The sequence below is a fragment of the Quercus robur genome, chromosome 8, assembly GCF_932294415.1.
Source record: "Quercus robur chromosome 8, dhQueRobu3.1, whole genome shotgun sequence".
NCBI lineage: Eukaryota > Viridiplantae > Streptophyta > Magnoliopsida > Fagales > Fagaceae > Quercus > Quercus robur.
Window position 1 is genome coordinate 57,166,909 of NC_065541.1, and position 27,934 is coordinate 57,194,842.

Sequence of the window (27,934 nt, forward strand, 5' to 3'; positions counted from 1 at the left end):
TAATACTAATTTCCTCGTGATTTTGTGAAATTAAATGATATTTTCAACTAGGTTCCAGTTAATTCAATTGATAAAATCTTTTATTATCAAAAGAATTTTGAGATTTGCCAAAAAGCAATTGGTGTTTTGGGTTAATGATAAAGAACAATCATCATGAAGTGAACATTATAAGATACCATAGACTCATAAGAGTGTTGTATATATTTGCTACACAATATACTACTATTTCTTTATTGATGAACAGATAAAACCTTTTGAATGACATATCTACTAGTAATGAAAAGGTGAAGTATCATAATAATGTTCTTAAAATATTAATGATTCTTTTAAGAAGTCCCCTTAAGCTGTCTATTAAAAAACAAAAAAAAAAAAAACATAAAAAAAAACATAAAAAAAACATGTCAGTTATTTCTTGCCATGTGAAAATGAATTCAGTTGTCTTAATTTTTCTTGATATTTGTGCACAATTTGTTTTTTTAAAACATGAAATTGAAAACATATTAACTTTCAAAATTTTTTTTTAAATATTATATATTTTGTGACATTCTTTTTTTTTTTAGATTATTCTATAAGTGAAAGTTACCATATATTTTGAGATATAGGGTGTTATATACATCAACTTCCCTTGAGAGAGTATTATCCAAGAAATGAACTGGCAAAATATTTTGTTAAACTTAATACAAAAATTGTTACTTAATCAAAATATGAGATACTTTTTTTTTTTTTTTTTTTTGGCATTGGAAAGTACGACTACTAAGGCTGTGTTTGTTTCGAGTGAGAATGAAAATTGGAAAATATTTAACACCCTGATATGTATTTGGGAGCACATGTAAAACTCAGTCAAACTTAAAATCATTTCCTTTTACCGTAAAATTCAAGCACTTCAACTGTAAATCATTTACACATTCCATTTACCTTCAAACCAAGTTTTACGAACTGAAAAACAGAAAAGAGAGAGAGAGAGAGAGAGAGCAACTTGGGAAAGTTACTCAGAGATCCACCCAAACCCGAATCCGGTTAGATCGCGCCACCTCATTTCGCTCCACGCGCCGGTAAGTACTTTATTTCCTTTTCTTTCTTTCTTTTCTCTTTTCTTTCTTGGCTTTTCTTCTCTCCCTGACCAACCTTAGCTCCCCCGTCTTGCTCAAACCCATCTCCAATTAGCATGCCCAGATTGAGCATTGCATGTACCCGATGCACCCAGTTAAACCCACCTCGATTTCAGCATCCCAGCCCACGATCTGTCCTTCTATTGACAATTTGACCTCAAACCCACTACTGAAACCCGAAGGTATACCCTCTCCGCCATATATATATATATAGATATTGATATATAAATATATTTATCCTTATTTATGTATGTAAAGTTGTGATTTACAACTATTTTGTGTTGGCTTTAATTCCGTGTCAAATTTGATTGTAATTTCTTCAATCATTTTTCCCTGTATGTATGTGGGTTTTTAATTGTAAGGGATGAGTGTGAGAGATAAGCTTCAAAGAATGAACAAGTGGTTTTCACGAGTGTCTCGCGAGAAGCTGACCCGCGAAAGAGCCACGTGTAGAGCACATGACTGGAAGATGAAGAGTTATGCCAGGCTGGAGGTTTTTGCGAGTGTCTCGCGGGTAAGGCCAACCCGCGAAAGACTTACGAAACTCTCTGTTTGGCAAAAAGTGAAGTTTTGCTTTACCAAGTCTTTACCTACACTATATATATCATCATTACCCACAAATTGGAAGGAGTGTTTTTTAGAGAGAAAACCCTAGAAAATACACTCTAGAGTTAGAGATTGTTATACCCACAATCATCTACACATTTCCTTGTGGATTTCCTCAGCTCTTACCTCTTCATCTCTACATCTTTGAGAGATTGCTAGCCCAAACACTTACCACACTCATACTGAGTGTAAAGTGAGATTTTGGTGCTGTTAGGAAACATTGGAAGGAGCCATTCATTGGAGGATGCAATCGGGCTGTATTGCAGGATCTGGAAAGTTAGAGAAGACAAGGCTCCGAGAAGTCAGTTGGTAGCAGGAATTTGGAGGGCTTAAGTACATGGGGTAGACTTGGAGGGCCTTTTATTATTCGTGTACTCCAACTTTATTCTCTAGTGGATTAATTTCAACTTGGAAGGTTGCAAAGAGATTTTTTGCAGAATTCTTCGATCTCTTGTTCGATAACACGTCTCGGTATTATCTTATATTTGCATCTCTCTTTCCTACTCTTAACATTTCCTTTTATTGTTGATAATAGATGAATATGGCTTAGGGTAGTGATATCAGTTATTTGTGCTCATTTACTCTTGTTCTGCACTTAGTATAAGTTAGAGTAAAAGCTATTTAGCCATAAGTTTATTTGGGGGTCTGAATAAACTCTTGTATTTTTACACAAATTCGAGCTTTCAATTGTTATCAAAGTGGGTACACTTATCGGATTTCATCATCCTAGTGTGATTCTAGACCCCAAATAAAATGGATAGATCTCAATCTCTCAATGCTCCTCCATGCTTTAATGAGAGTAACTATGCTTTTTGGAAAGTATGTATGCATGCTTTTCTTTGTGCCATTGATGAGATGGTGTGGGATTTTGTTGAGAATAAGTATGTAAGACCCACTACTGCCAAATCCGAATGGGATAAGGTTGCTTTTGCTTTGGAAAACGCCAATAGCAAAGCAATTAATGTTATTTGTGGTGTTTCTACTGATGAGTTTCATAGGATTTCGCATGCGAAGACCGCCAAAGAGGCGTGGACTATTCTTGAGACAACCTATGAAGGTACCAAGAAGGTCAAGGACACCAAGCTTCAAATACTCACTACTCGGTTTGAAGAAGTAAAGATGAGTGATGATAAGTCGTTTGATTCCTTCTATGGGAGACTCAATGAGATAGTGATTGCCAAGCTTAATCTTGGGGAGAAGATTGAAGATGCTAAGGTGGTGAGGAAGATTTTGAGGTCCTTACCCGAAAGCTTCAAGGCTAAGGTCACAGCCATAGAGGAGAGTAAAGATTTGGATGAGATAAAGATTTAAGAACTCATTGGATCTCACCAAACATATGAGCTTGGACTGCCTTCTCACAAATCTAGCAAATCCCTTGCTCTCAAAACTATAATGAGCGATTGGGTGATTCCTCCGATGAAGATTATGTGGAGAAGGATGTGGTATTTCTTGCAAAGAACTTCCAAAAATTCCTCAAAATGAAGAACAATAGGAACTTGTTTGGCAAAGGAAAGTTCTCATCCTCAAAGAATGACAAGAGGGAGTTCAAGAAGAAGGATGGGAAAGATTTTTCATCCATTCAAGGAATTGTGTGCTATGAATGCAACAGCCATGGACATCTCAAGAAAGAATGTCCAAACTATTTGAGAGGAAAGGGTAAAGTGTTTGCCATTACCCTTAGTGATTCAAAAAGCTCAGATTCTGATGCGGAAGGAGAGTGTGATTGTGAGGGAAACTATTCAGCCTTCATAGCAATCACTACAATTGACTTTAGGGATGATTTGAGCGACTTAGTTGATGAGCTTGGTGTACAATCCGAAGGTCAAGAAGTTGAAGAGTCAGAAGATGAGGATGTGTGTCTCAATAAAGGCGAGAAGAACCTTCAGGAAGTGTATGATGCATTACTTAAAGATTGTGGCAAACATGCCAAAGTTACAAAAAATGTGGTTAGAAAGATGAAGAAAATTGAAGAAGATAATAAATCCACACTCGTGCAACTTAAGGAAGCTAAATGTGAAGTTGAAGAGTTAAAGGAAGAGTTGCTGAATGCGTATTCTAAAATCAAGTTCCTTAAACTTGAAATAATCCAAGAAAATGTCAAAGTGGAGCGCATTTCCATCAAGAAGCTTAATAGTGTGCTTTCTTCTAAAAAATCTTCAAATGACAAGACCAGTTTAGGCTATACCTGTGGAGGAAGCTTAAGCAACAAATCCAAGAAGGAAGTGAGGTTCGTATCGGCAAAAAATGTAGAGAAATCTAAAGTAGAGAAGCCCAAGACTGAGACCCCTGTTGTTGCAAAGAGAACCATTGGTACAAAACCAAAGGAAAAAGGGAAATCATTGCCCAAAAGTCAAAGGGGATCTTAAGTGAAGCATTTTTGTCACCATTGTGGTGTGCGAAGGCACACAAGACCAAATTGCTTCCAGTTTCAGGCATTCAAGAGGGCTAATTCTTTGGATGGCCAAGACAACTCAAGAAGAATGTCAAAGGGAATTCAAGCTAAAGGAGAAAATTAGGGACAACTTATTGGAGATGTTATGGAAATGTTGAAGAACATTTCATCGTGCCTTGCTAACTTCACCCCGAGGTTTGAGAGTTATGTCGGTTGTACCCCTCCATCTCGCGATCTCACCCAAAACACTCGTACAGTGTGGGTGAAAAAGGGTACTCATGCATGATCACTCACTATGCCCATGCATTAATATTTCCAACGTATTAGGGTTATAGTTTCATGCATCATGACATGCAATCTTCTTGTGTCATTGCTTCTGTTTTAAGCATGTTTCTTTTAAAAGGTTTTGTTGTTTACCTTGTTTTTGTTGATCTTACTTTGTTTGTTTTGTTTTTGAGTGTGTTGAAAAATTCAAAAACCCATAAAAGGTGAAAAATCTCAAAAAGTTTGATCGTTTATGTTGTGTATATCACATGTGAGTTTGGCCTAGTACCTCCGTACTAATGGCATAGTGCATTTACGAGCTTAGCTTGTTATGTATACACATTTTCTAAGTGTGAATGTTATCTAGAAATCTACATTTAATTGTTGTAAATAGATTTTCAAGCTTGTCATGAATGATTGGTCAGTGGTCTTGCTTGATCTTGATACATGAGTAGACTTGTGCCTATATATCTCCTCACATTTTTTTTCTTTTTCAAAGAGCTCTACAATTTTCTATCTCTAAAAAGAGAAAAGAGCTGAAAAAGTCTTGCTTTAAAAACTAGTTTGACTAAGAAAAGGTGGAGCAAATTTGTATTAAAATGTATGGTGCCAAAGCCAAATGATTATTTGTCAAAAAATTCATCAAAAAGTTCATGGCATCGTTTCTCAAGAATTTGATTATATTTGATCAAAAGTATGAAAAATGGAAACCAAATAATAAGTTTTCAATCAATTGTAATCACATTGATGAGTGGTCATATATGTTCATTTCTACAAGTGAGATAAGTCACTTGATTTTGTACTAGTTGTGTATGACTTGATTAAATTGATCATTGAAGTTTCATACTAGACTATAGACCAGTTTATTCTTGATCCACACACATAACACACAAGTCTAATGTTCAACGAATACTTATTCCATTTGTGTGATTGTACGTGTTCAAATGTGATGTGTATACCCAATTGCTTGATGATCAAACCCAAAAAGATTTTTAAATATTTTATATGTTTTTGAAAGTATTTTTTATGCATTTTGTGCATTTAGAGTTTTGTTTTCCTTTTAGTCCATTTCATTTTAGATGAAAATCTCTTTTAGAGGCTTTTTCGCGAGTAAGTCGTGAGTAAGAATCCTACCCGCGAAAATGAGGAAGGTAATTTTAGAAAATTCTGAAATTCAGATAGAGACTTTCATGATTGGCTCGTGAGTAAGGGCTACCCACGAAATCTGTCAATGTGCTTCAGTGGCCATTTCGCAAGTAACTTTGCGAGAAGCTTACCCACGAAATGAGTGGTTTTGCAGTTTTTAAAGCCAAACAATGATAGTTTTTCAAACATTCTCATTTTGCCTCCTCCGTGTCTCTCTCAACCCAAAACACACTTTCACTCAAATCTCACCCAAAACTCAAGATCAATCCCTCCTAGGACTCATCTAAGGTATGTTTCAAAACTTTTTCACTATTGATTCCTTAGATTAAGTCCTAGATTCTAGGATTTCTAGGGCTGGGTTAATTTTTCAAAGGGTTGGGAAAAACTTATTTTTTTGCAAAATCTTTTTATTTTCTTGATTGGGCTGTGTCCCATTGTGTTTGTTTGTATTTGTGTTGGCCCTAATTGGCATTTTAACATGTATCTAGGCAAGATTTCAACATGTTCATGCATTGTTTTACATGTTGGTGGTTTGCATGCACTCTAAGTGTTTGATGAAATGCCCAAATGGCATTTTCTCGTTGTTTTGGACTTTGATAAGTACCAAATTTTGGGGATTACTATGTTTTTACATTCTTAACATGTTTTAAACATTGGTAGTGTGTTTTACACACTTTGCCCCATGAGTGTCTTGTCATGCCTTGTTCATGTATCTCTCATGCACACCACATGCACACTTGACGCACACACTTGATTACTTGACATGTTTTACATTTCACTTATGCTAGAAGAGTCTTGTTACATGTTTAGCATCTAAAACATGATCTTGTGACTTTGTTTACTTGTTTTTATGTTCTTTTTAGAACTTTTGTTCTTTTTTTTTTTTTTTTTTTACTAATTTGTATCTAATCAAGTTTGTTTCCTTGTTTGTGTTTGTCTTTGTTTCTTTGTGTTTGTGTTTGTTTTGCAGATCTCATATCAAGAAATTAGCCGCAAAGAAGTCCTCAAAGCGTCCCCGCACCTCCTCGGATTCGTTCCCAAATGATGATGCTGAAATGGCCTTTAATGATCATTACAAAAGGGTCCCAATCATATTAGAGAGGACTATGGACTTAGAGTCCTTAGAGGGCACTTTAATTCTGGATGTCTTCAAAAAAAGGACGTGGAGGAAGTTATTAATGCCAACGGGCAATGTGTATGAAGATGTCATTCGGGAATTTTATGTCAATGCCTTTGTGGAAGGGGATCACATCAACTGCTGACTAAAGGGGAGAGAGTTCTCAATAACTAGGGATTCAATTCAGGATGTTTTGGAGATTCGTCCGACGACTCCTCACACATCTCTACAATATGATGAGAGAAGGGAGAAACTAGAACCCCTTGTGGAAATCCTTGGTGGACAACTCAACAAGAAGACCTTGCACACCATTCTGTTCACCCCGGAGATGCGGACTTTGGCCTACATCATGATCTTTAACCTCTACCCGGTTAGGAACCTGACGAACTTGTCAGCACCGAGGACCATTTTCCTATATGATCTTTTCACTCACATGGAGATCGATATCTACAATCACATCTACCACCTCTTCATCAAATGCATCACAAAAAAGAATTCAAGACTAACTCTACCTTTTCCAAGCCTTGTCATGTCTCTTATCACAAGGGGCAAGAGTGAAGATTCCTAGTAGACTTCAAGTGATGCAAAGAGAAGATCCAATAAGTGCGCAAACCATGATCCGAAGCAAAACTCATATTCCTGGACCAACTGGAGGCGTCTCTCAAATTCCAAGAGATGAAGCTGTTGAAGAAGGAGGAGACACCAAAGAGGAAATTGAGCATTTTACTTCAGTTCCGGAGGACACTACAGAACCTTTTTCCCAAGCACGTGCAAGAGCTCCCGATCATCTTGATCGTCTACTCGGACGGGTTGAAGAGTTGCATGGAATGCTAGCTTCCCACATCAGCCACTCCACATCTCAAATCACCTACCTTGAAAGACAGATCACTGCCCTCTCATCTCAGATTGATGACATAATGAGAAACTTGAGGCAGGAGCTAGCATCAGATTCAAAGTCCAATACATTTTAGTCTCTTTAGTCATTCCGATCAAAAAGGGGGAGTAGGTTGAGGGGGAGTATAGCTTGAGGGGGAGTAGCAAAGGAACACTTTTTAGTACAAATTGGTTTATTTTGGTGGTTTCTAGTTTACTTTAAGTTTTTATAGCTTTTGGATATTTACAATGCTTTCATTTAAAACTTTTTTTTTTTAGTACAATTTTGTATCTTGGTTTTTATAGCCGTTTTGATGCTTATTACTTTCTAATGCTTTTAGCTTTAGTTTCTTTAATGCATCATGCTTGTTGGACATGCAATTGATTTTAGCATTGCTCTTAATTGCATTGCATATCCGGATGATCATTTACTGGATAAATGTTTGTTGTGGTCATTTCTTAATAACTGTTCATGTTTGATTAAATTATGCTTTATAGCTTACAATTCTTTTGATATCTTGATTGCATTTTACTTGTTCCTATACATACCTTGTGTTCTACTTGTTGTGAGCTTAATGAAAGTTTGTTGTATGTGCAAGTGTTTCAGGATACAAGTGTATACGGTGCAAGTGCTTCACAACTTCTAGAATTAGGTGTAAGTGAATTTTGCCTATGTTCCCAAACTCACGTTTAAGTCTAAAGTCTGTTTAGGGGTTTTGTCACGGAATAGCCAAAGGGAGAGATTGTAAAGTTGTGATTTACAACTATTTTGTGTTGGCTTTAATTCCATGTCAAATTTAATTGTAATTTCTTCAATCATTTTTCCTTGTATGTATGTGGATTTCTAATTGTAAGGGATGAGTGTGAGAGAGTGCGAAGACTCAAACTTCAAAGAATGAACAAATGGTTTTCGCGAGTGTCTCGTGAGAAGCTGACCTACGAAAGAGCCACATGTAGAGCACATGACTGGAAGATAAAGAGTCATGTCAGGCTGGAGGTTTTCGCGAGTGTCTCGCGAGTAAGGTCAACCCGTGAAGGACTCACGAAACTCTTTGTTTGGCAAAAAGTGAAGTTTTTCTTTACCAAGTCTTTACCCATACTATATATACCCTCATTACCCATAAATTGGAAGGAGTGATTTTTAGAGAGAAAACCCTAGAAAATATACTTGAGAGTTAGAGATTGTTATACCTACAATCATCTACACATTTCCTTGTGGTTTTCCTCAACTCCTACCTCTCCATCTCTACATCCTTAGGAGGTTGCTAGTTCAAACACTTACCATACCCATACTGAGTGTGAAGTGAGATTTTGGTGTTGCTGGGAAGTATTGGAAGGAGCCATTCATTGGCGGATGCAATCAGGGTAAATTGCGGGATCTGGAAAACTAGAGAAAACAAGGCTCCAAGAAGTCAGTTGGTAGCAGAAGCTTAGAGGGCTCAAGTACATGGGGTAGACTAGACTTGGAGGGTCTTTTGTTATTCATGGACTCCAACTTTATTCTCTAGTGAATCGATTTCGACTTGGAGGGTCACGGTGAGGTTTTTTGCTGAATTCTTCGGTTTCCTCTTTGATAACATGTCTCGGTGTTATCTTGTGTTTGCATCTTTATGTTATCTTGTATTTGCATCTCTCTTTCCTACTCTTAAACTTTCCTTTTATTGTTGACAATGGATGAATATGGCTTAGGGTAGTGATATTAGTTATTTGCGCTCATTTACTCTTGTTCTACACTTAGTATAAGTTAGAGTAAAAGTTATCTAGCCGTAATTTTATTTGGGGGTCTGAACAAGCCCGTGTTTTTACTGAAATTCGAGCTTTCAATACATTTATTTGTATATAAAATATATGTGTATAATGTTATCTACAATAAGTGTTTGTGAAAGTATATGGCAGCTTATGAATATTTTGGTAAACTAAATTTAGCATTGTTCTTGAATTGGGCTTGTTACAATATTTATGTCAATTTGGATGGTTTAACAACAATTATTGTGGAGACTTTGCTGAGATGATGTTGAATGGGTCTACACTGTCTTGTATTGCAGGATTTTTTTTGGAAAATATCATCTTCTTGCTTACACATTTGATTGAATGGTATGTCAAATAATTTCCTATGCTAAATATGTTTGTCAGAAGGCCAATTTTGGTTTTTAAATTGTTTATCCTATTGACCACCTAAAGGGTAAGACATACGTTAGTTTTGCTGGTTGTGTGCTTTGGGTGTACGACACATGGGAAGAAGCCCGTGCCCAAGTTCAACAATATTCTGGAGTAGACTACAAGGCTTTTAAGCATAAAATGGATGCAGAAGTTGCTTTTATGAAGTTTTGGCAGATTGATGGTGGGAACGTGCAATAAGGTTCTTCATCCAGTACATATTCTACTCATTCTAGCTCAAGTTCTAGTACTCCTTCAACTGAAGAGAGCTCCTATTGTGCACAGGATATGTTAAATACAATTTACTAAAATATCAATTAGATATCGTAATTGAGCAGCGAAACCATGCAATGAAGATTGCAAAGTTGAATGCAAGAATGCTAAATGCAGTGGCATCTCAAGTCCTACCCGATGATGAGCTCAATAAAATGGAACATCTAAACTTGGGTGAATGACCATGAAAGTTTTGTTGAACTCTAATTTTTGTATGTGGGTACCTCTATAATTGTTATGTAAAACTTGGATGTGTATATGTTCATATTTTTTGTGATTGGAATTAATGAATATGCATATATGATGTGTATAGGTATTTTGAGATGCTCAATTGTATTATAGGTATATTTTTTTGACATTTTTCCTGTAAAATGTTTTACATTGGGGGGCCAAACGCAAGAAAATATTTTCTGGAAAACGCTTTTACATGCATGACCAAATACTAAAAGTACTTTTCTGGTGTATTTTCTGAACCCAAACTAACATTTGAAAATATTTTCCTTTTCGTAAAATATTTTCAATATTTTACACTCGGAAAATATTTTACATGTTACCAAACATAACTTAAATTAAATTCTAATAACTGTTGTATCAATTGGGGGGCCTAAATTATTTTCTAATGCTAAAGATGGTTTTACACATCTCTCAAGGATGAAATCAATAATCAATAATGTTCTTAAAATATTATTGATTCCTGTTAAGAAGTCCCGTAAAAATGTCTATTAAAAATATTAAATATTAAATTATAAGTTGTAATGCATGTTATTCAAAAGAAAAAATTAGCATGTCAATGATTCCCCAGCGGATTGAATTAATTCAGTTGTCTTTACTTTTCTTGATATTTGAGCATGTACAATTTAAAAAAAAAATGAAATTGAAAATGTTAGGTTCTAAAGACTTAGGTTTTTATGTATTTAGAACTCTAATGTGTATTGTTGGCAAACCATGATCAAATCAATATGTTTAGTAGTGTTTAGACTTGCTCAAAGTTGTATCGTTTATGTAAAGTTGGAATCGAGCTGATGCAGAAGTTATTATGCATTTTGGCCTGGCTCGATCGATCGAAGTTTAGGCTCGATCGATCGAATCTCGGGCAGAATGCATTTTTCTGCAAATTTCCAACTCAGCCCTAGTTTGTTTTAAACGTTTAGGGTTTTCTAATTTGTTCTAAGTATAAAAAGTAAACCCTAGCCACGTTTTAGTGTTGCTCATATTGCTGTTTGTATAAATCTCTTGTGAGATCTAGAAGAGCTTTCCTTTACACAAACTTAGGGTTTTCAAGGAGGAGATATTATTTACACCTTGATGATCAACTCAGTTGCTGCCATTGAAGCTTAAAGAAACACAAGCGGGTGTGCTTGTATCTGGTGGTGAATCCAAGAAAGAAGGAGTCCGTGAATTCGGAGCTTGCACGTGGTCATGTCAGTAAGTTCTACTGGTGAGGAGCAATAACAAGTCGAGCGTGGGGGCTTGTAAGTCTTATTGTATGAACTTTGATTCTTTCAAGATAGTGGATTCAGGTTTACCTTGAGGATAGCGAGGTTAAATCCTCCCCAGGTTTTTACCGGTTTGGTTTCTCGGGTGATCATATCATTATCTTATTTATTTTCCGCTACTATACATTGATATGATATATTTGTGTTAACCTAGATTTGTTAATTTGACTAAGTAATCACTTGGCTAATTACCTAGGTTAATCTGATTGTGATTTTAAGAGGTCTAAAAACCAACAGAAAACATATTAACTTTCAATTTAAAAAAAATATTATATATTTTGTGACAACCCAAAAATGAAAGTTACCATATATTTTGAGATACATGGACTATTATACACCAACTTCCCTTGAGAGAGTATGATCCAACAAATGAAATGGCAAAATATCTTGTTAACATTAATACAAAAATTATAAATTAATTAAAATATGAGATACTTTTTTTTTTTTTTTTTTTTGGCATTGGAAAGTGCAACAGCTACTAAATTAGATTCTACTAACTGTTATATCAACTGTTGGGGGGCTTAAATTATTTTATAATATTGCTAAAGATAGATTTACATGTCTCTCAAGGATGAAACCAAGAATCAATACTGTTCTTAAAATATTATTGATTCCTATTAAGAAGTCCCATAAAAACGTCTATTAGAAATATTAAATATTCAATTATGAGTTGTAATGTATATTAATCAAAAGAAAAAACATGTCAATGATTCTCTGTGCCATGAGCTTGAATCAATGATATGTAGGCAGCAACGTGGACTCCACCCCAAGATAACTGATACAAGATTAACTTCGACGGCGCCACCTTTGCCGACGATAACAGTGCAGGATTGGGTGTTGTCATACGAAACAAGGATGGCAGAGTTATGGCATCTTTGTCCCAAAAAATTCCATTGCCAATGTCAGTCATAGAGGTCGAAGTCCTTGCAGCACGGAGAGCTCTTGAACTTGCTGTGGAGCTGGGCGTTAATCACGTCATACTTGAAGGGGACTCTGAAACACTACACAAGACTTTGCTAGAAGATGGCAGAAACTTTTCATCCTATGGACATTTAGTGCAAGACATTGTATATCTCAGTAATTTCCTTCCAGCTTTTAAAACTTCTCTTGTACGTCGCATGAGTAATAAGTTAGCCCACTCTCTAGCGAGGAAGTCAAAGACCCTCAATCATATGCAAATCTGGATGGAAAATGTGCCACCAGATCTATTACCTGTTGTTCAGGCTGACCTTACTAGCCTACCTTAATAATATTCAGTGAAGTTTTTTCTCAAAAAAAAAAAAAAATTGTCTTTACTTTTGAGAACAATTAAAAAAAAAAAAAAAGGAAATTGAAAACATATTAACTTTCAATTTTAAAAAAATATTATATATTTTGCGACAACCCAAAAGTGAAAGTTACCATATATTTTAAGATATAGGGAGTGTTATACATCAACCGCCCTTGAGAGAGTATTATCCAAGAAATGAATTGGCAAAATATCTTGTTAACCTTAATACAAAAATTATAAATTAATTGAAATATGTGGCGCGCATTGGAAAGTGCAACAACTACTAAATTAGATTCTAATAACTGTTACATTTGGGGAGCTTAAATTTTTTTCTAATGCTAAAGATGGTTTTCCATGTCTCTCAATGATGAAATCAAGAATCAATAATGTCCTTAAAATATTATTGATTCCTGTTAAGAAATCCGTAAGAATGTCTATTAAAAATATTAAATATTCAAAAGAAAAAATAAACATGTCAATGACTCTCTAGCATGTGGATTAAATTCAATTGTCTTTACTTTACTTGAGCAAAATTTTTAATAAAAAAATTGAAATTGAAAACATATTAACTTTCAATTTAAAAAATATATTATATATTTTGTGACAACTCAAAAGTGAAAGTTGACATATATTTTGAGATATAGGGAGTGTTATTCATCAACCACTTTTGAGAGAGTATTATCCAAAAAAATGAACTAGCAAAATATCATGCTAAAATTCAAAATTAAAAATTCATAAAATATTTGAGACTTGTTTTTTTTCCTTGGAGAGTGCAACAACTACTAAATTAAATTCAAATAACTTTTGTATCAACAGTTTCGGGGGGCTTAAATTATTTTCTCATGCTGAAGATGGTCTTGCATTGCTCTCAAGGATGGAATCAATATTTTTTCTTTAGTAAGGCTAAAGAATGAAAAAATAAAATAAAAATCACTACCCAAGAATAAAAAAATATATTGAGATTAAAAAATAAATTAATATAAAAATCCAAATTAGCATATATTTAGTACTAACAAAAGAAATGATACAAAAGAAGTGTTTCTTAATATATTTCAATGCAATCATCTATTGAAAATGTCTAGCATTTTTTTTTTTTTTTTGCTGAATAAATACTTTATTTATAAGAAAAAACAAAAGATATACAATCCAGGGAGGGCCTATGACCATCTCTAACTAAAGCCTTAGCTAACATCGGCGACAAGTTAGAGATGGGAACTGGCCCACTCCAATTCAAAAGAGCAGTCCATAGGACTTAAAGGTGGGTGGTAACATTGTCATCCCTACATATAAAAGAAAATGATACACTATCAAAAGATTTGACTAGAAACAAAATATCCTCTAGAACTGATTTAATTCTCCAGGGACAACTGCTTTGTTCTTCAATGGCTCAATGACATTTAGTGCATCTCTTTCAAGGATAATTCTCTTGAATCCTTCATCAGCCACCATTTTGATAGCTAACCAAGCTGCTTTGGCTTCTCCTAACAAAGGCTCTATCTGATCCAACTGCTCCGTCCATGCTGCAAGTAAATTTCCTCTTTGGTCTCTTGCCACCACTGCCACTGAAGATTTATCTTCCTTAATTGCTGCATCAAAATTCAATTTTATCCAATTTAAAGGTGAGGGAGTCCAGGATGAATTTTTTTTTTTTTACTGAAAATGTCTAGCATTTTCAATATTAAAAAAAAAAAAAAAATGTCTAGCATATATTTAGTATACTAACAAAAGACGCAGTCTTTTTAGTAATATTAAATTTAAAAAGTCAAGTTAGCGAAGATGCAATTTTTCCGTCTTTTTTTTTTTTTTTTTTTTTTGTGAGGGAGAATATGACGTTTCAATAAATTAGGATAGAAAAATAGAAACCAAAGGTCTTGTAACCTCTTTTTTTTGTTGCGGAAAAATGTTTGTTTTTATTTATTTATATAAATCACTTAAATAGTTAAGGGTCCGGATTAGATTCAGTGCTTCTAGTGCACTGGACCCAGTCGGATGGTGACACGTGTCTAAAAATGGACACGTGTCACAATCTCAATGAGTCCAGTGCCACTAGACACTAGACCCAAACCTCCTCCAATAATTAATTTGACTTTTAATTTTTAGTACCTTGAAAGTGGCTAATTTGTATAGTATTTTCCAATTCAAGAGAGGTTACCATACTAATTCAATATAACAGAGATATTGTAGTATAATTTTGCAAAAGCTTGGGAGGTTCAATGTACTTTTCATAATATATTTTGTGTTTATACTTTATAATTAGATATAGAAATACAAACATAAACCTTAATTATGGGGATAAATCGTCTCATTCTTTTCTTTTCTTTTTGATACAAGATAGAAATTCTACTCTATCATAATCTAAGTGTATATCTGTGTGAAACTTCTTTCTGGAGATTTGAACCACAACCGTTGCCCCCCTATACCCCACAAGCACTTATACTTATGGAATGACTATTGCACCAAAAGTGTGCGGTGGTCATTCTTTTCTATTTAGAAGGTGTTTCATTTGTCAAACCCATGACTTGTCACCTTCCTTTTTTCTTTTTTTTCTTTTTTTGAGGAAGGACTTGTCACCTTCCTTGTAAATAATGCTGCACAAAAATGTGAAATTAAATTATAGTTGCGACTGAAATTTTGTCAAGCTATGTGTCATGCCAGTAATGCAGTTGTGAAGAATAGGCCTAGGATTCTCCAATCTCCATAGGTTAACTAAATGATCATTAGCTCATATATATAGATCCCAATTTCATCTGGCTAGAACTCCCAGATGTTTGTTGAATTAAAATATGGGTTTAAGTGGTTTCGGACTTAGCTTAATTACAGGTTAAGTAAGGGCACTATAACTAGTACAAGACAGACATTGGTGGAGATAGAGATGATTAGACCCTACCTTAAATAAACTTTGAAGATTTCAAGAACTTGATTTAGATTGATTTTCATTCAAACAATGTTGCATCAACTCCATACTACCAGACAATAGGACTTGCATAAACACAAAGGGTGAAATGGGTGTTGACAAATTTGGAGGTCAAATAAAGTTACCCTTTTACTTTTTGTCTTGTTGTATGGATCAAATGGTTGTTGGGTTCAGCATAGAATAAAATCTTGCTTTTATTTACAATCTAAAAGAAGTAAATGTTTTAAATTAGCATAGGCTGCTTAATTAGTAACTTTTAGTCCCTTAATTCTCTTGGCTCACCAATTCCATTTTTGATGATCTGCAAGAGTAGTAAAAATCCTAACAATAATATATTATTTTAGGTAAATGATGGTTTCTGTGACAAGTTGATGTTAATTATGAAAAAAAGTTTCGATTAGTTGATTACAAATTCATGATTTGGATGATAATGAAAATAGAAAAAATTTTGATGACATTGACCGTGACAAACATTAGTGGTTATGGCGGCAGGGATGATGAAAATTATGATGATGGGTGGTTCATCTCTCTCTCTCAAATATTGCACTCTAATCATTATCATTGCGTTAGGTTCATAATCTCATCAATTACTAATGCTAATGAAAACTTCATCTGACAGGTATGCTAGAAACAAGTGACAAAGTTAAACAGGGTTGAATATAAGTATGTTGCAGCTTCTGCTAGAGAAGCGACAAGAAAATGTTGCATCAGCCTAATTATGTGATGGAACTTTTTAATTTCTCTTCAGTGTAGACCTTGAGTGCAGGTCAATCAGGTGAAAAATATAACCACAATCCACAATCTTCTAATGGAAGAGATTCTCCTATAGGATCATATTGTGAACAATAGTTATTGCATCATTTCAGGAGATTAATTATGGGACAGATATGACATTAATTAGAATCCACTTTAACCTTAATGTGAAAGTGAAGGACAGTGGGGATTTTAGTAATCATATTTAGGGTGTAAACTAAGCCAGGTTTAGTGGATAAAATGTACGGAATTCATAATTACATAAGCCTGACTTTGTGTATACTAATTGTTAAACCTTGCAGTTTGCCAACGTAAAGTTTGTTTGAATGACCAAATTATGTTGTTTGCTAGAATAAATCACTCTTTTCATTTTCTAGTTGAACCTAACTAGTAGAGCTTAATATCTTCGTGATGTTTGAGGTCTTAACTCAAATGAAAAATGGTATTCTTTGAAAACAACACAACAGCCCTAATTCAAAATATGGACAAAAAGGAAAATAGGTTGGACAATCCCATCATAGAGTAGTAGCGTACTTTTTTCCTTTTTCTTTTTTCTGGTTTTCTTTGAAAATAAGTTTCAGATACAAAGTATCAAATTGCCAAAGCTTGTACAATTGCTTAGTGGAAAAGGGAATATAATTTTCATTTCGTATATATTCGACTACTTGTTTCTTTGTCAACGCAAATTATAAACTACAGCAAAGTGTAAGGTTTCCATGTCATTCTGTAACCCACTTTGTCCACTTAAGAACTGTTCCTAACTGTAACATCATTGTTCAAAGGTTGGCCGAAGCAGTAAAACAGTGACCGCGCAGGTAAGCTAGGATTAATAAGTTTGTTTTAAACAATCAAGGTTTCTGTAGAATTGGTAAGTTTTAGGTTTAACTTTTGCCCCCCAAAAAAGGAAAAACAAAAACAAAAAACAAAAAACAAAACTATAAGGAGAGAAGGAGCAATCATGAATGGTCAACATACCGGGCAAAAAAAAAGGGTTTGCTGTTTTTATTTTTTATTTTTAACCAAGTGTGGTAAGACGTATTGTAGAGCTAGAAATTTTTCAAGAAGAAGTTAATTATATGAAGAAATTTTTAATCCAAATAATAAGCTTTTGTATATATAAAGGTTGTGAAAAAACCCAGTAACTTGCCTGCCCAACCTGCGCAAACAGTCAAGTTGAAACTAACTATATTTTTAATCGACCCACTGGTTGTAGAGGTTGACAGTTTAGAATTCTCTAAATCCATCAAGGGCATTTAGGTTAAGAATTTAAACTCTCAACTTGCCCAACTTGACCCATGTACACACACAAAGTATGTTTGTAACATTGTTTAACATATGTTATTTTCTTACATTGAGTTAGGTTTTACATAATTAAAACTTTTTATTTTTCATCTAGTCAATTTGTAAGTTATATGAACTATCATTTATCTGATATTAATCAAATTTTGGTCTATGCCAAAAACCAACTTGACTTGCAAACTCAATTTATCTGATATTAAACAATTTTGGATTTTACTAATGTATGTCCTAAGGGCACACATTAATTTTCATTTTTAGAAAAAAATTTCTCGAGAATTGAAAAAGTAATGACAGCCTTTTCAATTTACAAGAAAATATTTCCAAAAACAGAAAGTTTAATGTGTGCCCTAAGGGCACACATTAACCGGACCCAACAATTTTACCCATTAATCTGGCAGTTAGCTTTTTGAATCTATCAAGAACCGACCCGACCTATATATATATATATATATATATATATATATAAAGATTAAAAAAAAATAGTACTGGTATTTAAAATCTTAGTTGTCATTTTTTTTAAATATTTTTTCTTTATTTTTATTTTTATTTTTTATAAGAGAGAAAACAAAGAACTATTGAATGAATGCCCATTAAAAATCCACTAAAAGGTTATATTTTATGGCCCAATTAAAGAATGTCCAATCTAAGCAAATATATCTTCATCCTACACAACCTACCGACTCAAATCACCTATATTTTCAAACAACCTAGGATTGTAGCTAGAGGTTGGTAGGTTAGTGATGGTTTGAAAATTTTCCAACCCATCATAATTGACGGTTTGGTAAAATTTTTGAAATTCAATCATTTACATAAATGTAAAACATTTTTTTTCAAAAGATAATTTAAGAGGAGCCATTAATTAAATTGTATATATAATTTTTTATTTTCTATGAAAAAAAAAAAATATATATATATATATATATATGTAGGAGGGAAGGGGAGGGGTCAAAAGCTAGGGGCATGGTCTCTTTGGCCCCCTCTTTCTACCACTGAAAGGAAATGGATTAAAACTCAAGTTTTCTACCGAGAAAAACCTAGGTAGCGCTATTGAGTTACAAGGCTTTTTTTCAACCAAATTGTAAGACTATTGACACTATATTTATCGTATTGTTATCATTATTATTTTCACTCTAACAATTTTCTTATCTTTGGAGGTTTGAATTCCTTCCCCTCACTTACTGTAAGTGAAAAAAAGAGTAACCATATTCAATCTCATTTTTCTTCAAACATGATTCCAATTACAAAGTAACAAGCATGCCCCCTCGATTGAAGAATTTTTATATAGAAAACTCACCTCATGGGCTACATATAAAAGAAAACATTCCTTAAACACACCCCCCCACACATTTGATGTTGTTTTTTTTTTTCTTTTTGAGAATGATGATGTTGTTAATACTTAATAATAGTATATTGTTGTTATTACTATATTATAATAATTGTATGACCAATGATAGAAAATTCTTAAATACTTTTAGATCTCAGCCCCTTAAGCCATGTGAATCTAGGATAAGATCCCAAATTTACTTTTCCCCAAAAACAAGATCTAAAATTTTTAATATTTGAATCTCCTCCACATGCAGATCAATAGTACGCCCTCCACTGTAAGTAACCTGAGCCTTTGCTAGGCTGCACAATGCACATAAGTTCTGTTCCATGCACACATAAGATTCCCACAAAAATGACGTCGTTTTTAGTATTTCTTAGAGCCCCCACAATTTGACGCTTGTGCGTGTGTGTCCTATATATATACAGCACCTCGACTAAACCCTTCCTCACCTACTCTTCTCAGTTTCATACCTCTCTCTCTCTCTCTCTCTCTCTCTCTCTCTGTCCCTCTCTCTGAGAGTTTTTTGAGTCTCAAACACGACTAGATCTTGAATTGTCCCTCTTCTTTTTCTTTCACAACTATAGAGTTTTCTTTTGTTTTATACTTTCGAATTTCTAGATCCTCTTCTTTTTTCTCGATTTGCTAGTGTTATTCATTGTGTCATTCATAACCCATGTTCTATTTTCATGGCCTAAGGTCATTTTGAGGGTTGTTTTACTTTAGATGCCACCGGAAAATCCGACCCACAAGCTCAAACACCCTGAATTACACATGGGAAAAGTAGTTGGAGTTGTTGGTTTTGTGTGATTATATATATATATATATATATATCTCTTTGATCCCACTGTTTTGGCCGTGCGGCTCAGATTATTTGATCTCCATAAAACTAAAAGAAAAATTCCCTTCCACCACTTGTTTTGCACTAGGGTTCCTTTGGTCATTAGACTGTCTTTTCCAACCAATTGTTCTATACCACGTGAGCCCAAATTTTGTGGAAAACCTACTCATATAACCTTGGAATCCAAAAATGGCTTCAATATTCCGTTTTTTTTTTTTTTGTTTTTTTTATTGTTTCTATTTTGTCGATTCTATTTCTTGCATTTGTTTAATCTTTGATTACTTTCTGTTATCATTCATAGTCATTCGACCCCAAAATTTTAAGACTAGGATTTTAGATTTGATTACTGTTATTATATTCCTCGCTATTATTCACAGATTAATCCACAGTCGTTATTTGCGGATGCAGCATCATTGAGATTCACAGTGCCAAAGCACAGAAGCAACAATCTGATTAATCTCTCTCCGCATATGCTTTGGAATTGAGAATCTTGATGATGCTGCATCAGCCAATAAATGACTACAAACCTCAAAGCAGGATCTTGATTTTGCAGCTTTGTTTGTTAAAGGTAAACTAATTAATTTCAATCCGCTTTCCCATGTGTACTATTTTGTTTTTATCTAATATGTGATTATTGATGGATATGCTATTGTAGCACTTATTTGATTCTTTTGGCTCGTAATTTATTTTATTTTTTTTCTACTTTATTACTGTTCATTTTCAGGAATCAAGGAAGTTATTATGATAATGCAAAGAAGAAAGGTGAGTGAGGTAAACTTTGCTCTTATCTCACTACACTTTTTGGAGCAATATATGCGCATTTGTCTTGCTGCTATGTATTTTTTTCTTTTTATTTTTAGGGCTATAAATCTAATTAATATCAATTTAGGTGTAGGGTTTTATTATCCCTGACAAAAATAGCGTTTTTCATTAAAATACAGTAGTTATTTTAAGGGGAATTCTTGTCTGTGTTGGATTAACAGTTTTGAAGCTTGGAGCTTCCCTAGGAACTAGAACGATCGAGCTAGAATCTTGGCTACATGATGTCACATTGAATGGTTGTGTTCACTACCACAATATTGAGAAATATTATTTGTAATCATTTCCAATTGAAGGAGCATCCATGGAGTTATCTCCTACCCATTTCTTCTTTAATTATATTTCCTCTTTGTTTCTCTCTTATAGAAACATGTAGGTTTTAGGAAGAATCCTATAATTTCAAGGCAAGCAATTATAGTAGAAAAATTAGTTGTTTCTGTAATTTTGCTAACTCAAATCGAATCCCCAACGTCCCCTCCTCACCCCTCAACCTCCAAAAATGACAGAAATTTCACTTGAGTCCTAAATAGTTAGATTTTGTTGTCCTTAAATTCATCCCCTTTTCACTCGTTAGATATATTTAACTCTTGACATTTTTAGTGAATCCCTGAGACCTATTCTTTGGCCTGTTATCTTGTTGTCCTCTAAGTACTCTTTCTTTTGTTTTAGTGAATCCTTGAGAGCTACTCCTTGGCCTGTTATCTTGTCGTCCTTTAAGTACTCTTTCTTTTGTTTTACCAACAATCAGAATCACCCAGCTGTAATGCTGCACTTGTGAATCAATCAAATGGAAAGCAAATTACATGAATGAACTTCAGGATAGACCTAGCTGGAGGAATAACCCCGGCCTTCTTTTTTTTTTCCCTTACAACAAGTGAAAGAATGAGATATTTGAATCTAGGTTTTCTTTATAAGAAGAACCAAGTAATGTTACTCAATCTCATGGAATTGACAATAATGGTTTATATTTCATGTTAATAAGACATCTGAAATACCAACGAGGTAATATCTCTAAATTTTTCTTTATCTTGAGGTAAAATACAACTTTTGTAAAATATTATTATTTAAAGAACAATGTCATAGATTATGAAATGCATTTTGTTACTTAGTTTATGTTCATAGGAATAAGAGAGTTACAAGGTTTTTGACAATTGAAATAAACCTTTTAGTTATAGAATATTCTGATATAGCTGTTTTTCTGAGCTTGCACTTTGATTATCTTTAGATTCATCGATCATTAATAAGTTTTATTGCAGTGGCTTTAAACAGAGATAGGCATTTCAACCTTTTGAGTTCTAGAGTAATCTATGAGATCTTGGGTTTTGTTTCAATATGCATGAAGGTTATAATGAAGCAATATTGCATAGATATGACTGACTAGTTTCAGGGAGTCTATGCACGTCAGGTTGTACCACATGTAAAACAAAAGATGCCATAAAACAACATAAAGCCTTAGCTGTAACTCAAAAATATAAAGGATCATAATGATTATTATAGTTGACTGGTATTTAGTTTACATAGCAAATGATTATGTATGGGTTCAAGATTGATTGTTTGATGTTGTCGGTTGGGAAGCAACTTCAGTGAAGAATGAATTTTAATATTATTTTGATCTTAGTTGTAAATGTTTTAAACTAACCCTGAATTTTTGAGATTAAGATTTGATTGTTGTTGTTGTTGTAAGATTTGAAATTTTGGAACTAAGATTTTATTGTTGTTGTTGTAAATGTTTTTAACTAAACAAAAATTGAAAACTAAGTCTTGATTGCTGTTATTATTGTTATAAATGCATTTAACCTAGCATAAATTTTAAACAAACTCTAGTCTTAAGGTGAAATATTTGATGTTGTTCATATCTGTTTAGTTTTAGACCTTTTCTTTTGAACTTTTTAGTTCATTTGTTTATATATGTACAATTTTCAAAACTTCATTTTTCTCAATACAACTCTATTTTGACAAACTTTCAACATATAAATGAATAAACTTTCAATGACAAAACGACATTCGAAGACACTCTTAATCTCTTATAAAAACATACACTGTGTATAATAAACAGTGCTCTATAGTTATATATACCATCTAGTTTTTTTGATAGAGGAGTGCCTTAGAGAATTAAGAGAGCCACTTAACAGTAGAATGATATTTGAAATTATTCTATAACAATGCTTCTAGTAATAACCGTGACATTTTTGTTTTACCTTGGAGTTGCATTTAGTTGCTGCAGGGAACGTAGTTGTTTTTCAACCTAACCAGGTTAAATGTACTGTAGAAATGAGTGAATTTTGAACCGACTTTTCTATTTATTAGCCATGGAATTGAAGAAGAATCTTAAGCCATGTCATGTGGGGGCAGTTAGTGACAAAAGCTGTTATATCATTTTGACAATTGAAAAGGAGGGAGACGAATATCATTCCTTCTAACGGAGGTCCACAAGTACATTGAGTGAGAAAAAACCAATGTTAGCGAGTACAAAGAGATCATAGCAAATCCTTTTTTACTACGAACAAATTTGTATGCACATGAAATAATGCTTGTAACTATGTATGTTCCTCTTTAGTCTATTGGATAATGTTCTACTTATATTCACAAAAACATGTGGTCAGAATCTTGTATTGTGTTCTCTTATTAGTCTATTGTGCATTTTTACCTAATATCTGAGTTATTAATCAACATCTTGACACAGTTGCATCACTTCTACAGCTTTTTTCACATTGCTGCAATAAACTTAAGTTTAAGATTTTTGGGTATGAAAAATTGAGGTTGGACCTTGGTATGATGATAAGTGCCCCTCTCCATAAGTTGGAGTTGGAAAATCAGCTTCTCAAAAGTAGGGTAAGTCTGCCGATTAACCAGTTCATGCCTTAAAAGCATGGGTTTCGTGTACTAAATATGAATGAAATTTTTTAAATTTCACACATTGATGATGAATGAGTGGAATTGTGAATCTAGATTTTATAGCATGGCCAATGTGTAAGCAATTCAGATTGAAGCTTTGTGATTAGACAGCATCAAAGCACTGTACATCAAAGTTCAAATACTTGAAATCTTATCTGTGATGATTTTGTGATTAGCCATAGATCACTAGTATGGGATATGCACATATTGTTGAGCAAAACTTTTTGTAGAGTTTTCTCTGTTTATAAAGTGTCCAATTATAGTCTGTTCCTGGAATTGATCGGACACATGACAAGTAATAGTCAATTGAAGAGAAGCGTCACATATTGTGTTGAATGTCACAAATTTTTTCCTGATTTAATTGTGACTAGATCTTTTGAAAACAAAAAATGAAGAGACCAAAGAGATAAGATTGTCTGAGTAGAGAAACCACTAATGAATAGATTTTTCTTTTTCAACTTTTCAATTTTGATTAATTTGCTCAGGAAAACAAATGCTTTAAGGTAATTGTATCAGAAAAAATGTGTTCATTATCATATGTGGTGATTGATCTTCTCCTTGTTCACCTAGATAGTCAAGACTCTCTAGATTTATATGTGTTATTTATGCCATGAATGATGCTTGGGTTATTTCAATGTTTTGCTAAATAAGCCTTATAAATTGATTTGTCAATTTTAAACTTTTAAAAAATTATTTATTTATAATGCTATTGATGTGACACCAATCACATTTGTTATTATGTTTTTTTATAAGAATTATTTTAGTAAAACCGGTAATAGTTTTATCATTCCGTAAACAATACCATTCTCTCTCTCTCTCTCTCAAAGTTTTTTTTTTGTGTGTAGAATTAACACATTAATTTGTATAGACAAATTTAAGTACTTAAATTTCAAATTGCAAAATGAAGCCTATGCTTTGATATTTTTTTTCCCCCTTAAAAAAAGAAGAAGAAGAAAAATGGTAACATTCCAAAAAGAAAGATAAAGATCTTTTTCTTTTTTCTTTTTTTTGGTTTACTTTTAACAATGACATATTTACTTAGTACCCTCTTAGTAAAAATTTAAGAAGAGCAATCACTAAAAGCCACCTTTGAGTGAGAATATGTACTGCTTAAGGAATCTTTTGATATTAAATACCTATGAGTGAAAATTTGATAATTGGATTGGGGGATTTTAACTTTAGATATCTCCATTGAAAATATCAAGGAGTACGCCTTGAATTTCAAGACTCTCGGCAATGTTAAAGGTAGATCTTCTGCATCACTAATTGTGATTATCTTTTATTTATTTTTGGCTAGAATTTATAATTTTAGTAATGCTACAAATACAATATTTTTTATAACTGTCAACCTAACTTCTTGTGATAAAAATAATATTATTTTCACATAGATCCATTAATGGACACCACTTTTGTTATGCATCAATAAGAGTTAGAACATATCAACAATTATGGAAAAAATTGTATTTGAAATGAGCTGTTAGTTTTCTATCTCTTTTTTTTTTTTTTTTTTTTGAGAGAGAGAGAGAGAGAGAGAGAGAGGGGGGGGGGGGTGTTGGGGTTTCTCTGTCTCTCATAATCTCTCCCTTTTGTTTGTATGTGAGAAATTTACCACATGTAAAATGGCCTTTAATCTAGTATCAATGATACTGCCCCCCTAGTGGAAAATATGCACACACACACCAAAAATTGAATTGTCACTGGGATTTGGAAGACTGGAAATGTCATTTGGCAAAAATCTTGGAAAAAGAGATTTCGACCCCTCTTTTTTGTTTGTTAAAGTGCGTGGAAGTGACAAAATATCTCCATTTAGAACCTCAGTTCTCTTTTACCCCCCAAATCTAGGACTTATGTGTTAAAACCGTACAATTTACAGCTCCTTGTGGTAAAAGACGAAACCTCCTTACTGAATTGAATGAAGTCATTTCTCTCCTTCTTGAGTTCTTGGTTCTTTCTCCTCCAAGCTGGGTTAAGCTATAGTATTGTTAGGGTTTAATCAAGTGTCTGTTAAATGTCATAATAATTCAATCAGTTAAATTTCCTTGATAACGATGGTGTTGGTAGCAATGATAAATGTGCAAATACTGATATTGGTGACAAGAAGATTGTGTCATGAGGTAAAGTTGGCTATAGAAAGTTTGATGTTGACAATGTGAAGATGCAAAAAAAAAAAGTGTACAACCACACCATTTTTCATATTATCTTATCTGGTTTATTGTGAGTGATAAAGAAAAAGTATTAGATATATGTGAAAGTGACAAATAATCAATCATAATCTATCACATAAGATTGTTGTGAGAAATGATGTTGTTAAGGTTTTGGTCCTAGAATAATTGATGAGAGGGCAGAGCTAAAGTGGGAGAGAGGACACGGTATCTTTTGCACTCATTATGAGGGCAGAGCTAAAGAAAGAGAGAGGACACGGTATCTTATGCACTCATTATAAGGGCAAAGATAAAGTAGGAAAGACAGGAGACGGTATCTTATGTGCTCATTATATACTATGAGTACCTCACGATAAAAGAGTTCATGGATGTGTGGATCCCATTTATTGTGAGGTCATCATTGTATGCAATAGTGTACTAAATAATTTGGCTTTAAGAGTCGGAAGAAATGTTTAACCCTTATGCGAGTACAAATTTACCATCGAGTCATTACACAAGAATTGCCCTCCTTGCGCTCTAATGCAAATATTTCCCCTTTTTGTCTCTGCTCATAATTCAAACTCAATTTTTTTTTCTTTTTTTTTTTAAATTAAAAAGAGAATGAATGAAAATGAAAATTTTCTCTTAAATAGTTTGGGTCCTATATTTTTTTCAAAAAGTAATATGGGATGAATTACTAAATTTAATTGTTTTTTCTAGATTATGACCAATTAGAATCAAAATTCACTGCAATAGGAACAAAAGTATTTGGTATTGCAAAATTTCTTAAAAGAAACCGAGGATCTTTTGAAATTTTTCAAATTTATTGGTATATGCTTTTAATACTTTAATATTAATTTTTTTTTTCCAAGTATACTCCTAAAAAATGAAATTCAATTGGTTATTTTTTGTTTGTCTTTTAATTGTATAAAATATAGGTATATTTATTTATTTATTATAATTACAAAGTTGAGATTATGAATAAACTTAAACATAATATGATTATAATAAGTTTCCATAGAATCCTAAAATAAATTTGTATCAATCTACGTGGATTTTCATATTTCCCTATGGATCATTGCTTAATAAGAAAACTTTCCAATTCCCATCCCATTTCAATTTACATTTACATTATATATATATATATATATATATATATATGAAAATTAAAGCCTTTTTTTAATTGTTTATTTATTTTGTTACTTTTATTAAGTAATTTTTTTGAAAAAAAAAAATTTATTTTCTTGCTCCCTAAACTAAAATCTTAACTCTAGCTACCTCTACAATGAGAGCAAATGGTAGAAATAAGTATGTGAAAAATGATGTGAATTTTCCTAATACGTATGGAGATTAATACCATGATGACCATGCATTGATTTTGGTGGAAGATATAGTGCTGAAGGTGGTAGAGATGATGGTGGTGGTATATAAAATGACATGCAATTATGATAATAACATTATAATGATAATGGTGATGGTGGTGGTGGTGATGGTACGGACTGATTATTGTAGTAACAATGATAACAATATGGAGTAGCACGGTGGTGGTATAATGTTTTGAAAAACATTCAACTTTCCTTCTTAATTTTTTTTTTTTTCATTATTTTTCTTAAAGCTGGTCAAGCATGATTGTCATATATATATATATATATATATATATATATATATATATATTTCATTCTTTAATAATACAAAAAATCATAGAAATTAAGAATGCATTTTGGGATTATTGGTCGAATTAACTTAATTTTATGTAGTTTAATTCATTCATAAATCATAATTCATTTTCAGAATGGAAAAAAGACAGGTTTGATAATGTTTATGATGAGTTTAAGGCAAATCTAGGTTTCTTTTACAGCATACAAGAGTTTTTACAGAGACAAAACTGAGCTTCCCGCCGGAGGAGCTTGAGCCTTTGCGTTTTAGTCATAAAGTAGTGGATAGCTAGATTCAGAATCTAGTTTGTTCATGATTGCATTGGGCACCCAAAGCACAAAAAGAAGTTAAAAACAAAAAAGAAAAAGATTCCTGTATAAAATTTTACTCACTTTATTTTTTTTACAGCTTTTTTCAATTGTCTAAAATTTTCAATATTTAGTTATATGATTTACATGAATAATGAAACATTAACACCAGCCTTTTCTTCCATATAGATTTGATTCTGCAGGTTAACTATGCCAGTAGGTTTCTGCATATCATTTGGAGATACTAAAATTGACATGCAATGTTGTGTTAAAACTATAAG

The 27,934-nt window shown here is 33.2% G+C and overlaps 1 protein-coding gene and 1 long non-coding RNA gene across 2 annotated transcripts; both read left to right on the top strand.

The window, feature by feature from the left end:
- The first annotated feature begins 12,299 nt into the window (after nucleotides 1–12,299).
- Nucleotides 12,300–12,680, top strand: LOC126696524 (uncharacterized). The gene has a single exon (XM_050393246.1). The coding sequence runs from the start codon at nucleotides 12,300–12,302 to the stop codon at nucleotides 12,678–12,680; it is 381 nt and encodes a 126-aa protein (XP_050249203.1).
- A 7,399-nt stretch (nucleotides 12,681–20,079) lies between these two features.
- LOC126697215 (uncharacterized) lies at nucleotides 20,080–23,344 on the top strand. Its single transcript, XR_007646165.1, has 2 exons — nucleotides 20,080–20,402; nucleotides 20,559–23,344. It is a non-coding gene; the product is annotated as an uncharacterized LOC126697215 (long non-coding RNA).
- The last annotated feature ends 4,590 nt before the right edge of the window (nucleotides 23,345–27,934 follow it).

Bases quoted from the DNA above. Each gene is read 5' to 3' on its own strand.
- LOC126696524 (XM_050393246.1), top strand. From the start codon at position 12,300: ATGGCATCTTTGTCCCAAAAAATTCCATTGCCAATGTCAGTCATAGAG.